Source organism: Canis lupus, chromosome 5 (assembly GCF_048164855.1).
Source record: "Canis lupus baileyi chromosome 5, mCanLup2.hap1, whole genome shotgun sequence".
Lineage (NCBI taxonomy): Eukaryota > Metazoa > Chordata > Mammalia > Carnivora > Canidae > Canis > Canis lupus.
The window spans coordinates 11,729,612-11,744,560 of NC_132842.1; the positions used below are offsets into that span (position 1 = coordinate 11,729,612).

Below are 14,949 nucleotides of genomic sequence, written 5' to 3' on the forward strand. Positions count from 1 at the left end.
AGACAGCAGTTTTTAATTTACAACCTATTTTGACATGTAATCCAGTTCAAACACTTGAGAGACAATGCTATGACAAAACTTCAGTCATAACAAATATCACAATCTTATATGGATGAGGCTGTTTAGCACTTAAGTCTCTAAAGCAAAAATTAGAAATAGAATCAAATTTCTTTTAGCCAAGGAGTAATCATCCGCAACAACATAAAACAACTGATGAAATTAATGAGTCACAGTTCCGTGCATAGTGAAGAATCTCAAAAATATATAGCTAAAGGAGGAGCAAGTCACGAAAAATGCACATGATTTTACAGTGTAACTATTTATATAAAGTGCAAAAAACTGACCAAGTTAAATTACATTATTTAGTACAATCAACTGTGCTTCAACTAAAAATGAATTCCAGAGGATGATTATCATAAAAGGCAGGGTAGTGATTTCCTCCTGTCAAAAAGCACACATAAGAAATTTCCAAAGTATAGCTAATGCACTTAATTTGTGTATAGTAACTTGGGGGATCATTTTATTCTGACATTAAGCTGAACATATAATTTAAGATACTGTTTTATATGTATAAGAAGGGCTCATAGTACTAGCTACATGTTAGAATTACCTAAAGCTTGAAAAATTATGGATGCCTGAACCCCACACCCAGAGATAAGATTTGAAATGGTCTAGAAGAAGGCCTGGGTAGAAACAGTATTTTAAGCTTCCCAGGAGATTTTAGTGTGCAGCCAGGGCTGACTGCCACATTCACTGATGCATTTCACAAAAAATAAGTAAAATTGTTTTAGGAAAGAAGAAAGAAAGAAAGAAGAAAGAAAGGAAAGAAGAAAGAAAGAAGAAAGAAAGAAAGAAAGAAAGAAAGAAAGAAAGAAAGAAAGAAAGAAAGAAAGAAAGAGAAAGAAAGAAAGAAAGAAAGAAGAAAGAAAGAAAAAAGAAAGAAAGAAAGAAAGAAAGAAAGAAAGAAAGAAAGAAAGAAAGAAAGAAAGGAGAGACAGAAAGAGAGACAACAAAAAATAAGGAAAACAAATGCTTGCCTTCTCAGAATAACACATTTGTCATCATAGACTATACTAACATTAGTATCAGAACCAGTAAGGAAAAAGGCTGAAATGAGGGAGGGAGTTGGCTAATTTCTGGAAATGGGTTTTCTGGGATCCTGGAAAACTGGAGATTCTGAATTTTTCAGATCAACTAATCACTGAGGTTATTGACCCTTTGGAGAAAGACCCCACATACCTCACTATGCATATGTTCTCGTGGTTTCTTGAAGATATCCCATAGCTTCTTGGGAAAGAGCATGCCCTTAACTTCATTTCAATGTGCTTACAATTTTTAACATATCCTGAGATAACATTCAATCAATGACTCAACTCATAAAAATATATCTAGGCATAAAATAGTTCTTGCTAAAGATGATCTCAAGATCTATTAACAGTAATAGATCAATTAGTGAATAATAAAATGATGAACTTCTAAATATTCTCATTTCTTTTTGGTTTTCTTTTTTTAATAGTTCAACACATTTAGCTTTAGTATATATTAAAAGAACCTTTAATATGTTGGACTAGACTTATATTTAAAGCAATTAAGAAAATGAAAGCATCACTCTGCCAAATGAATTCCTATGAGTCCTTGATAATCACCTAATTCCACATTTTAGTTTCCACCAGAGTAAGACAATTAAGAGAATTCTAATTAACTACTAAGAAATAAACAACTAAAATGAAACCAGGGTGTTCCCTCAGTGCAAAGCACAACAAATTAAAAAATAAAATAGTAGATCACAATACTAGGAAAGTAAAATGGACCAGCATGTTGTAAGGAAAACAACATCAATGTTATGGTGAATTGTTTTTGGTAGGGTACTTGGGAAAAAAGAACAAAAAATATAGAGTGTAATTAAAGTTAGACAAAATCTCTATGGTGATGGAGAAGTGTGGTGCAAGGACCTTTAAACGTAAGTACTAAAATTAAAGATGAAAAACAGAAAAACATGAACATCTGAGTGTTTCTGAAACTTAATGACAAAAGTAAACCTATATGGTAAAACCTTCATTAAATAAAATTGAACAGAATTAGGTGAATGAAATGTTCTCAGTGAAAGTACTACAAATATGAAAAGACAATGAAAAGCAAGAAAAATATATTTAGAATATGTCTTTTAAAATATGGTTTCTATAGTTAGTGAAGAAAGAGCATGTCCAAATCAACGCAAGAAAGCAATGGCCCAATAGAAATCTCTGGCAAGGAAATGAATGGGCAATTCTCAAAATAAATGTAATTGACCTATAATGCACACACCGGTTAATAAAAGATTTAACTTCAGTATTAATCATATATATATAAAAACACTATCAATTCACCTACTAAATTATAAAAATGCATTGCTCAAAAAATATGAAAAGGGAAGTGATCTTGATGAAAGAGATGGAGATTAAAGAAAGAGTTAAGAAGATATTATGGAGATGGGGAGGGGAGGAAGGAAGACATGCCCATGCCCAAGGATTGAGAACTAAGCAGTTGGCAATCTTAGCAGAGAGCATATGGAGAAATAGAAGAAAGAACAGGGTACTCTAAAGAAAGGTTTGACAATATATTTTTATTTATTTATTTTTATTTTAGATTTATTTATTTGAGAGAGAGAGTTGGAGTGAGCATGAGCACATGGAGAGGCAGAAGGAGAGAGAGAGAAATCCTCAAGCAGACTCCCTGTGAGCTTGGAGCTAATCATGGGGCTCAATCCCAGGACCCTGAGATCATGACCTGTGGTGAAATCAAGAGTCATAGATGCTTAAACAAATGAGCCACCCAGGATAATATACCTTTAAAGTCCTAATTCTGTATGCTCTTAGGCTTAAAAATTGCCCAGCAGGAAACTCTGGTAAGCTACTAGTTCTCTAAACAAATATCCACCCCCTTCCTCTTCCTTAGTGTTGAATAAACCCATGTCTTAGATTTTTTTATGGTTTGAACATGAACAAAATGTCGGCTAATTAGTTGTAAGTGAAATTGATGTACAATGGTTTTAAGGAAATCTTTTAAAGGACAGTTAGTACATGCTCTTTGCCTCTTTCTCCATCTTTTTTTTTTCCTGCCAGCTTGAAGGTAGACATACTGACTAGAGCTAAAGCAGCCATCCTGAACTATCAGCTCTCCCACAATTTTTCACACACCCTTCACCTCTTTCTCCATTCCTACTGCATATTCTAGGGTAGTTCTTTGATTTTTACCCACACCATTAGACTAGTCATCTACTGAAACAGTCAATTAATTACTTTGTGTACTATATTTCAACACTTGATTATAGGAAGTAGTATATTAATATTTGTTGAATGAGTAACATCCTAAGAATACATTGTCAATGGACCCACAATGCAGTTGTTTACCTTATTTCCTTCATCTTATGATTCCCTCTCATCCATATGGTCACAAAGCTTGGGTCCCAGTAGGCTTATGTGTATAAGGACAATGTCCCTGCCATTGAGCATCATTTGACCCAAGATCAGTTGATCAGAATCCCCTACTAGGGAATTTAGAAATATAACTAATGAGTTACTGCAGCAATGTATTAGGGCCCTTAAACCATGAGGTGTAGTCATGTTTTCTACCTATGAATAGTGAGGCAGAGAAAGCTGGTTCTACAGGGTGAGGGAGTAAAACACGTGCAGAGATGCAGTTAAGAGAGATAAAAGGAACAGAAAAAAGCATGGCTCAAGTTCCCTCTTCAATCTTGGTTTTAGAATCTTCCTGAAGCTGGACTGTGTTGCTGATCTTGGGTTTCCTGAGATTCCTCCTATCCTTACATAAACTCTCTTTGTGTTTAATGCTATTGGCAATTAAACTAGACCTAATTAACCTAGAGAATTCCCAGAAATTATCATGAGAATGCATAAAGACCAAAAGACCAAAAAGTAAACTAGTGGGAAGAAATCCAAACCACACTTGGTTTCTTTTGCTGAGCTCCTTCCTGACCTTTGAGTCAACAATTTAAAACTCTGTATTTCCCAAATCTGCTCAGGCAACTTTCCAGACAATTTGTGTGACTTATTTTGGTCAAATCCTTCAAGAAGCCATTCTGTATTAAATATCTTTCTTCCCTCCTTAAAAGAAATCATGCATGTGCTGCATCTAGTTTGACCTTGGCACCCACAAATATCCAGTATATACCAGTTTCCTTCTACTGTCTTGATGCACAGGCAATGCATGTTTCTGGAGAACAATGAAGACTGTATGCAACTAACCAGTGGGGGGATTAGGCCTAATACAACACAGAAGCAGTGCTGATTCCCATATGATTTTCTCCACCTCAATAACGTCTTGTGTCACCAAGGAAGACAACAAACACAGCTGAGCCAGAGAGCCAAGAAAGAATGCAGGGCTGTTTGGGGTGTGCTTTACCTGTTTCTCCACATGCTTTTTTGCAAGTGCTTATTTATTGTATAGCTTTTTCAGCCTTTGGGCACTTTCCCCTTGTCTCCATACTTAAGTTACTTAAGTTACTTAAATTACTTAAGTAAGGCTGTTACTTAAACAGCCTTAAACATTTTTTTTAAAGATTTATTTATTTATTCATGAGGGATGCAGAGAGAGAGAGGCAGAGACACAGGCAGGGGGAGAGGCAGGCTCCCTGTGGGGAGCCTGATGCAAGACTCAATTCCAGGACCCCGGGAGCATGCCCTGAGCCAAAGGCAAACAACTACTGAGCCACCAAGGCATCCCTAGCCTTAAATATTTTTAAACCAAACTTCCACCAAGGTTTCTTGCTTCCCAACTCACTTTTTTTTTTTTTTTTTTTTTAGGTAAAGTAATACATTTACTGAAAAGTTCCTCTATTTGGACTTTAAAATATTTTGTACTGTGCTAGTACCTATTATGGTTGTTACTGTTTATATTAGTATTTAACTTAGTTACTTATGCTTCCAATAGCTTTCCCTAATCCTATTTTCCCACAAGCCCTTTCTTTGTGTTACTATTCAAAATATGAGATTTTTCAGAAACTCATATATGCCTCTGTGTATAAGTACATGTGTGTTATATCAAATATAAGACAAGAAAATTTGTTCCTATTCTTGGCTTTGTACATGTATATATACATGCAAATTTTACTAAAACCAAGTTCTTTATGTTTGCTTCAACTGATATAAATTTCTTGAGCTCCACATCTATTTATTTAAAACTCACCTATAGCTTGTATATATTACATATATTTGTATTAATGTTTCAGGACTGAAGAATATATCTTTCAACTGTGTAATGGAAATTAAAAAAAAATCATTAATGTAAAATGGAAGTCCTGTTGATATGAATATTAACCTTGAACAGAAAATAATTATTAAAACATAATTCAATAAAAACTGAGTACCATATTGTCACAAATACTCTATGAAATTATCTTACTGACCAAGGTATTAAGTGTGGAAATGTTAACTGTAATTAAAAAAAAAAATTCTAATTAGAAACTATATGAACCAAGGATAATGTTAGTTTTCAGATCTACAGTACCCTTCATTTGAACTTAGGGGTATTTCAAAGGCTCTTTAAACCTTACTGAAGTGTATGCTTAATTATTTTTCCTTAATATTATGAATGAATTATATCATTGTTCTTAGATTACAATCAAGTATAATCACATCAATTATAATATTTACTTTGTCATTGTAATAAGATTATAATTACAGCGTCAAATGTGGACCTTTTTGACACTGGAACACTAATCTTATCAACTATTTTGATAGATAAAGTAGTATCTAATATTTTCTAGGTATGTAACAAATGATTTCAATATACTGCTAAGAAATTAGATCTATCCATGGCTTTGATTTTTTAACTTAAAATAGCTGATTAAAGATATAATAAACTTAAATGCATAGTCCTGATTTTAAAAATGTGGGCATGGTGCCAAGAGCAAGAATCGATGCCCTGATTTTACAAGAAGCAAGTAACTTGGCTCTAAGGCTTATTGAAGAACGATGTTGTTGGTTGACTGTGACAATGAGGCTTCTCTCCTGAGGCCTGTCTCAGATCAATTCAAGCAATAAAGCAAAGCGAAGACTATAGCCGGAGCTCTGATTTCACTTATTGCCAGGGTTGATGGCACAAGGACTCTCCACCTCTTGGTTCTGAATTTTGTGTAGTGTCAACTTTTTCCTCCTGACTTACTTTCCCCACAAGGCTAGAGTAGCAAGTTTGCTAAAAGCTCTTTCTTAACATATTTAGAATATTAGAATCTGAAAAGTAGGTAGGTATCTTTCTCTTTTACATCTTCAGTTTGAAAAAACCTGCAAAGGATTGATAGCTTGGTTGTAATTTCTTTTTTGTTCATTAACTAAGCAACCGCAATCCTCATGCGGTAACCTCAAAGAAAGCAAATTTATCTGATGTGAGGGTCACAATGCTGGACAACCCAATGTCGAATACAACCCTACTGATGTATAGTACAATTCTATAATAGCTCTATCAAAATATCCCTGTAGTATAGGAAATTGCATGGAGTTGTTAGATATGACCAAGTAGATTATATGACACATAGTAAATAAACCAAAATCTCAAAAACACCATTTCTCAAGGGTCACTTACTATACATATTTAGAACAAATTGGTAGAGGGACTTTACCAATTCAGAAGACCAGGAAGATGTAGACACGACATCTGGAAAATAAAGCCTCTTCTATGACAGTATCAGAAGGGAGACATGGAGGGTCTCCAGCGTGTAAATGCCTCAACCTGGAAGTGACATGTTACTTGTTCAGAGCACACTGGTCACATTGATTCACCTACCCAAAAGGGTCTGAGACACATGGAAAGAAAATGGATACTTTGCAAATAGTTAATAATCTCTACCACAAACAATTATAGGTTTAAAAATGTGTAGTATTTGTTTATAAGTCAGTGGATTGATATAACTACTTCTGCATTGATGAAGAATCAACATTTTGAATCAATAAAAATTAGCTACTTTTCTTTCACTGAAAAGTCAAAATATTAATATTTGCATCACTATATGGTATATATTTAATAAAACATGCATTTATATATGGACATGTTAGTAATACAGATATTTAAGTTAGAAAGGAGATCTAATCAGGGTATAAATTTATCATAACAAAAATCTTAAAACATGACCTTCACACTTTTTGTTTTTTAATAAAAGATATTTCCAGGTAGGTAAAGTAGTTACTTCAAATAAGGCTATTTTTTTCCACTTGAGAACCACTGAGTATTTTACCTAGCCTATATATATATATATATATATACATATTTTTTTTTACCTAGTCAATATATATTTATATATTAAACAGTCATCAAAAATAAATGCTACTATTTATAATGATGTGTATGGAGCTAGTGTATAGCATGCTAAGTGAAATAATTCAGTAGAGAAAGACAAATACCAAATGATTTCACTCGTGTGAAATATAACGAAACAGATGAATATAGGGGAAAGGGAAAAGAAAAAAGAAGGAAGGAAACTAAAAAAAAAAAAAAAAAAAAAAAAGAAGGAAGGAAGGAAACTATATGAGACTCTAACTATAGAGAATAAGTTGAGGGTTGGTGGAGGGGAGGTGGGTGGGCAATGGGCTAGATGGGTGATGGGCATTAAGGAAGGGCACATGTTGTAAAGAACACAACATGTGTAAGTGATGAATAGGTGAATTCTACCCGAGACCAATATTATAATATATGGTAACTAACTAGAATTTAAATAAAAACTTAAAAAATGAACAGTTGAAATTACTGACACACTATATATGGCAGGTGCTGTGTGTCCGCTTTTACTCCCGAGGTATTTATCAGAATTTTAGTACTATTCCACATTTTTATGACTAACTATGGCTAAGGTTCTTTGCTGTTAAGCATCAGTAAGGGAACTGACCTGGCTGGTATTAGTTATTGCAATGTCTGGGTACCACAATTTTCTGGAGATTTACTGAGGATTAAATTAAATATGATGGTGATGATTGTGATGATAATTGTAAGTTTAGCATTTATTGAATAGTGAACATAAAGCGTTTTTGTTCAAATGTCTCGGCATATGTTAATTTGTTAAATCCTTACAATTACCTATGAAGTAGGTCTGATTTGGAGGCAAATGGAGGCAACAGAGTTGATAAGCATTTATTCAAGGTCACATGGCAAGTAAGTGGCAGCGACAGAATTTAATCCTATGCAGACCGATGTCAGTCAGCTTGTTTAAACCCGTGCTGTGAAGAAATCTTCAGTACAGAGCAGGCATTTCTGATGACAAAGTTCTGAATAATGAAACCCATCACTATCCTCCTACCCTTCTTTCTTCAGCTTCATCAACATGCTTTCCTCCTGATAAATCTGCCTGGCTGGTCCCGAGGTCTGAGGAACTCTTCATTGAGATGTTTGCATGGTCATCTCTTATTTCATTTAAGATTCTACTCAACTGTAATCTTCTAACAGTTTCTTACCACTCTAATCAAGGTAATAATTCTCCACTGTTTTCTCCCTCTATCATTCACAGCATCTATTACCCATGATACAATATTACATGTTACTTTATCAAATGTAAATCAGGTGAAGGCAGAAACTTGCTCTGAATTTGCACACATATACCAAGATATGAGTAAATGGGTTCTATTAATCTAACTGTCCATCCATCCATCCATCCATCCACCATCCATATATCCATTCAGTCTTTATTTATACATCCTTATGTTATACAGAGCTACAAATCAGTTAGTCATTAGTTATTAAAAACAAGTGACTTAATTATTTCACTAGGATACAATGTTCAGTTATTATATATATATATATATATATATATATTTTTTTTTTTTTACACACTTCCATCCTCCTTTTCTTTTTTCTTCTCTTTCCCTTTTCTCATAACATATGCTTTGAAAGAAAACTGTGTGAGATCTAAAAGCAACACTTGGGGCACTCATATGTTGAGTGAAAACACAGCTCTTCATCTAAACTAAGTGAAGAATGTTAAGTTTTGAAGGCAAATTCTACAGGCTTCTGTTTATAGATTTATGTATTCGTGAACTTTATATAGAGCAATCACTGTTTTGTGATCTCCCAAGTTCCATTTGAATCCAGAGTAATGCTGCACTGAAATCATTATCATCAAGCCACTATTTTTCACTCCAGATCAATTACTGTTTAAAGGACACTTAGGAGTCGTACATACAGTTTTTGAGGGGAAAAAAATGAAAGATGTGAAAGTGCTTATAATAAAAGAGAAAGATATTCAGGTTATGTGTGAAGACAATGCACCAGACATCTAAAATTATAATGACACTGGCTTCTCTTACTTTATCCCCAAACTATTTCCTTCCTTTCACATTTAGGATTATTTGGGGAGCATGATGAGCTTTGTTCAGTATGTATTTAGAGAAAGGCAGAGTCACTACTGTGCTACTGTCTACTTAGAAGATTTTATTGACTTCTAGAAGCATTTTCTATTCCCTAAGATATTCCTTCATTTTCCCTGAAAGAAAATCTGGTCATCATTCAATTGAATCTTTTAGATGTTTTAGTGGTAAAGGCAACATCTTATACTGTGATTGGCCCCGCCCTAAGGTACCAGGCTAAGGGACCCAACTTATGAGTTTCTTGGAAACAGTTCACAGAGCAGTTGAAGAAATATAAGGCACAGGGGCATGTGGGGAAAGGGAGGAGGTGCCGGGAGTCCAGGAAGAAGCACTGAAAAGGGGAAATGGAAAATCAATAAAGCCAAACACTATAACACGTGCATCTCAGCCCTGTTCTGAGCAGATGTGTACAGTACATTGCACAGAGCTTTCTGCAGCTCAGGCAATCGATAAATGTTTGCTGAACACGTGAACAGAACAGAACCAGATCTTAAATGATGATGACATAAAAAGTGTTGTGCCTAAAACACTATCAAGTCTTTTGAACTGGTTGTTCCTTTATACATTTAGCTAACATATATTCAGTGTTTATCTCATGCATTCTTCAAAGCACTTTGCATAAAAGGAAATGATTTAGTCTTTCTAAGAGCTCTCTCAGATGGAAGCAGTGTTATTGTTTTGTAGCTGAGAAAATGAGACAAGGGAAAATCATGTGACCTGCCTAAAACCACAGAGCAGAAAGCAAGAGGGTAACTGGAATTTGCACCTAACCTAATGGCTTTGTAGAACTGGGCTCCCAACAACTAACATAAATGCTACTTAGTATTCATAGTAAACTCAACAAGTATCAGCTGAAGGATTGTACTTAATAAATAATACTCTTTGAAAAATGAGTAACCACTTAAATTTAGAAATGACACTTTGATAATTACAATGATGGAATATTACTTTCCTGTCTACATAAATTTCAGTCCCACTTCTCTCTTCTATAGGTTGGTAGTTGCACTTTACAAGATTTTTATTTAAAAAAAATCATTTTAAATCAACTTGAATTTTAAAAAGAGGAGATATCAAGTTCATAATCTGTCACTTACTTTTTCATGAATAAGCTACTTGCCTCTTTGTTAACTTTATCCAGAAAGGAGATAAGCTTCCTAGTGTGTCCTTGGACAGACCATATGCCTAAGCTTTTTTTTTTTTTTTCATATGCCTAAGCTTTTGCTTTATTTTTCTTTTTTAGAAAAATATAATAGATTTGATAGTAAATTGAAGATAGTACTATGATGTATTCAGAATGCAAAGAAATAAAAAAATAATACATATAGCTTTATGTCGGTCATGTACTAAACATTACCTAATAAATTGAGTTGTAAGTCTTTGAAAGGAAAGTTAAAAGTAATCACAAAGCTCAAATAGCTTTCTTACCTGCAGGTAATGTAGATAACCACCAAATACAAATATAAACACATATAATTTATATATATCCTCTACCTTCTTCCGATTTCATCAATTTTAAACTTTTTTCTCGGTTATTCTGAACTTTTTAAAAATATGCCTAGATTCCAGAGTTGTCAGATAGTTCTAGGAATATCTCAGAGAATCCATTATGATCCTGCCATTGTGTAAATGTGAAAACTGAAGCTCTATAATGACCTAGCCAAAGTTAGAGGATTAGTGTTAAACCTCTGAAAAAGGTTATAAATCTATAGAATCTACATAAGTCCATAAAAACATATAATACCTTGCTTTTTGAGATTTTCTGGCTCTGCCCCACCCCCTACTTTGATGTAGGTCTTCTCTTCCCTTCATCTGTTCCTAGCCTACTCAATTTTGATACCACTCCCAGTGCTGTGTCTGTTAATACTTTGTTTTGTGGGGTGTTTGAAAATGAATTGCTGAAATGGAAGAGGATTATGTTGTACCCAGTTTGAGAGTTCAGTGTCAACTGCCTCAACCCCACAGAACTTACCACAGAGCCCTGCACCCACTCATTCCATAAGTGAGTGAAACCCCTCCAGTTTTAGCTGACATTATCAAATCACCTGACTGCATATTCCAGGGAATATCTATTGGCTCTTTCATGATTCTCATGTCTTCTCCTTTATAGACATAAATAACACAAAGGTCTTGTGGTTGTTAGTGGTGTGTCCCTAATTGCTTGTATACTGGCTTTTGTAGTGATGCGTTTTCACTTCATTTTGCTGTCTATGTTTTCTGTGACTTACTGACTTTGCAAACTAGGTGCTCTGACTGTCTTGATGTGAGACCTTGGGAAAATCCAGCAACTACTACTCCACCATCACCACCATCAGCACTCATGTTTCCATAATTCTCTTGCTTTTATATACTTTGTTTAAAAGCATATTGATTTAGCATTTAGAATTTATGTACCATTAAGGTCACCTATATTAAGTTTATAATTTTATGGCTTTAGTATATTTACAAAGTTGTGCAACAACTGCCATAAAAAATGTAGACTATTTTCATCATCCAATGCAGAAATGCCAATAGTCATTAGTAGTCACTCCCCACCCCTTTTCCCTTCAGTCCTAAGCAACCACTAATATACTTTCTCTCTCTCTCTCTCTCTCTCTCTCTCTATATATATATATATATATATATATACATCTGCTGTTGTGTATATTTCATATAAATTGTATCATATAATATATGGTCTTCTGTTATCAGCAGTATGTGACAGAGAAATAAATAGGAAGCAATGTTTTAAGTTCTTCACCTCAAATAGAAAACAGCAATAATTCCATGATAGACTTTATGGCAATGTTGGTTACCTAGTACAGAGAGTGGGCAAGTGAAGGAGGGAGGGGAGCAGGGGCAGAAGGACAGGGAAGAGAGAGAATCCCAAGCAGACTCCTGCTGAGCATGGAGCCCAATCTCATAACCCTGAGATCACAGTCTGAGCTGAGACCATCACCTGAGCTGAAATCAAGAGTTGGATGCCTAACCAATGGAGCCATCCAGGTGCCCCCCCAAGATTCCTTGTTTGTTTGTTGTTCTTTTTTTAAGATTTATTTTATATATTTTAGAGAAAGCATAAGTAGGGGGAGGGGAAAAGGGAGGGAAGCAGATTCCCTGCTGGATGGGGAGCTTGATCTCACCACCCTGAAATCATGACCTGAGCTGAAATTAAGAGTCAGACACTTAACCTACTGAGCCACCCAGATGCCCCAAGACTCCTTGTTCTTGACCACTGTTCTGTAGTGCCTCTCTGATTTTTAGGTGTTTAATTAAATGCCATTTACTTCTAAATTGGTGATAGTGCCAAGGAACTTAAGGTAACATATTCTGAGTAATACTAATATTTTACTAGCATATAGTACAAAACTAAGGAGACAAAATAATCATTTTCTTTTAGTTCCATAGATATTCTTTCACACTTTCTCATAATGTTTTTTTTCCTCTTTCTATCCCAACAAAAACATAATTTGAAAACCCTTATTATTTATAGCAGATTGGGCTTTAACTGCTTTTTAATAAAGCAATGGTTGGGCAGCCTGGGTGGCTCAGCAGTTTAGCGTCGTCTTTGGCCCAGAATGTGATCCTGGAGACTCGGGATCGGGTCTCCCATTGGGCTCCCTGCATGGAGCCTGCTTCTTCCTCTGCCTGTGTCTCTGCCTCTCTCTCTCTGTCTCTCATGAATAAATAAATAAAATATTTAAATAATAATAATAATAATAATAATAATAATAAAGCAATAGTTACTTTGTCCTAAAACATATTTGTTACACAACTGTCCGTATTTAAGTACAATTGGCCACAATTGGCCTCTTTATTTTGAGGACACAGAAAGAACTATAGTCCCCAAATGTAGTTTATCACTAAACATAAGACATTAAAGTATTTCTCAGTAAGCGGAGCATTGGATTGAGCTGAGAAAAATTAACTAGAATCATGTAAATTCTCACAGGACTTTACAGGAATAGAGGGAAAAAAACAGTGCAAACTTCTCTACGAAACTGGCAAAGTTGGAATAATAACTCTCGGATTTCTTCTGTCCTGAATCAACCCATCTAATAATCATTCTGCCTCCTTTAGGAGGAAAGGAATCTCTCTTGTTTAATAAAAGCTTCTTTCTTTCTAAAATCTTAGAAAAAAAGTTTTTAAGATATTTTTAAACTTGTCAGAATCATTTATAGATTGAACTAACTATAACAGAAATTTAGCTTATTACTAGGAAGATGACTAGCAAAGAACCAAAGAAGCACATTCTTCTAGAATAAGCACATATATTCTAAGATAAATTTTCATGATTATATGTTTATAACCTCATTTTCTGTTATCCAGTACTCTCTCCCAAACATCTCCAAGCCCAAATCCCATCCCTCTCCTGACATGGATACTTAGAGCTCTGTGCTCCCTAGATCACCTGGGATCTTTGAAGCAGCCTTACTCATAAAAGAGCCGATGCTGTAACATCACCAAATACCAAACTTTTGGCATTTTGAAATGCCTCAGTGAAAAGATACTTTAGTGTAAGAGCGATAATAAAATTAAACAGCACTTAACTTTAGCTTCCTATTTCAGGATCTTGCCTCTGAGTGAATCTGTGTAGAATTCATTGGCAGTGTATGTCACATGGCACTATCTTGGAAAATCAAATGGAATAGTGCCTCCAAAAGAACTTTGCCAGTTGTGAAACTGTACAAGGATATTTATAATTATTTTTGACATTTTCTGGGTAGTTTTGTAAAGAAAATCTAAGTAGAGTTAAACTTCACACTTTTGGAAGTGAGATAAATGATAGCAAACTTTTCAAGTTGCTGTTCACTTGCTGTAGTAGCATAAATACCCAAAGCCTTGCTCTCAACTCAAGTTCTGCTTGAATTACACCTGGTTGAATTTATTTCTCATATATCCACTAAGTGACAGCTTTCAAACATTTTTTTTTACTGGCTCACTTTAAATTACTTTAGATAAACATATGTAAATATTAGGCATACACTTAATTCATGTTGAAAAATAGTGCAAAGGAAAAAAGTGCAAAGAAGAACACTTCTACATGTTAGAAAAGGGATGGTCTGGAACAAAGGAAGGAATTAAATGTTTGTGCACTTGTGGGAGGGAGAAGCTATCCTCTCTTAACATGTAAGTTCAACAATTATGGAATGATGGCTTCCAACTTATTTTTATGGAGGTACCAAATATGTAACAGCAGAACATTTTGTAAATGAGAAATAAAGATAAAATGGCTAGAGTATGAAAACTGTTCCAAGTAGAAGAGATTTCCAGAAACTTACCAGTCATGCAGTTTTTAAATTCAATGTGATCAATTGCAGCTCCTCCTCCTAGATCTCTTGTTCTGATACCTTGGAATATGACTTCAAAATTCCTTAGCTTTCCTAGCAGGATGACAGCCTTTTGCCAATGACCACTGGAGTTCTGCTCACTCTCTTGCCATACTCTTGAAAGTCCTTTTTCTGTCTGAAGGTAACAAGTGTGTATGAGAGTAAACACAAAAGAAAAAAAAATCAATCATTTAGAACAGAGGCATTTTATTAGTGAAAACTGATTAAAAAACAAACAGTGGAACTCCAACAATATCAGTGCTATACTTGATCTCATCAAAGCAAAGAAGGATGTT

At 34.7% G+C, this 14,949-nt stretch overlaps 1 protein-coding gene across 1 annotated transcript in view; it reads right to left on the reverse strand.

Annotated features, from left to right (window-relative positions):
* MALRD1 (MAM and LDL receptor class A domain containing 1) overlaps positions 1–14,949 on the reverse strand; it is a 755,529-nt gene that overhangs the window by 246,055 nt on the left and 494,525 nt on the right. Inside the window, 1 exon segment of the mRNA XM_072825144.1 lies at positions 14,606–14,789. Within this exon segment, the coding sequence (XP_072681245.1) occupies positions 14,606–14,789 (184 nt within the window).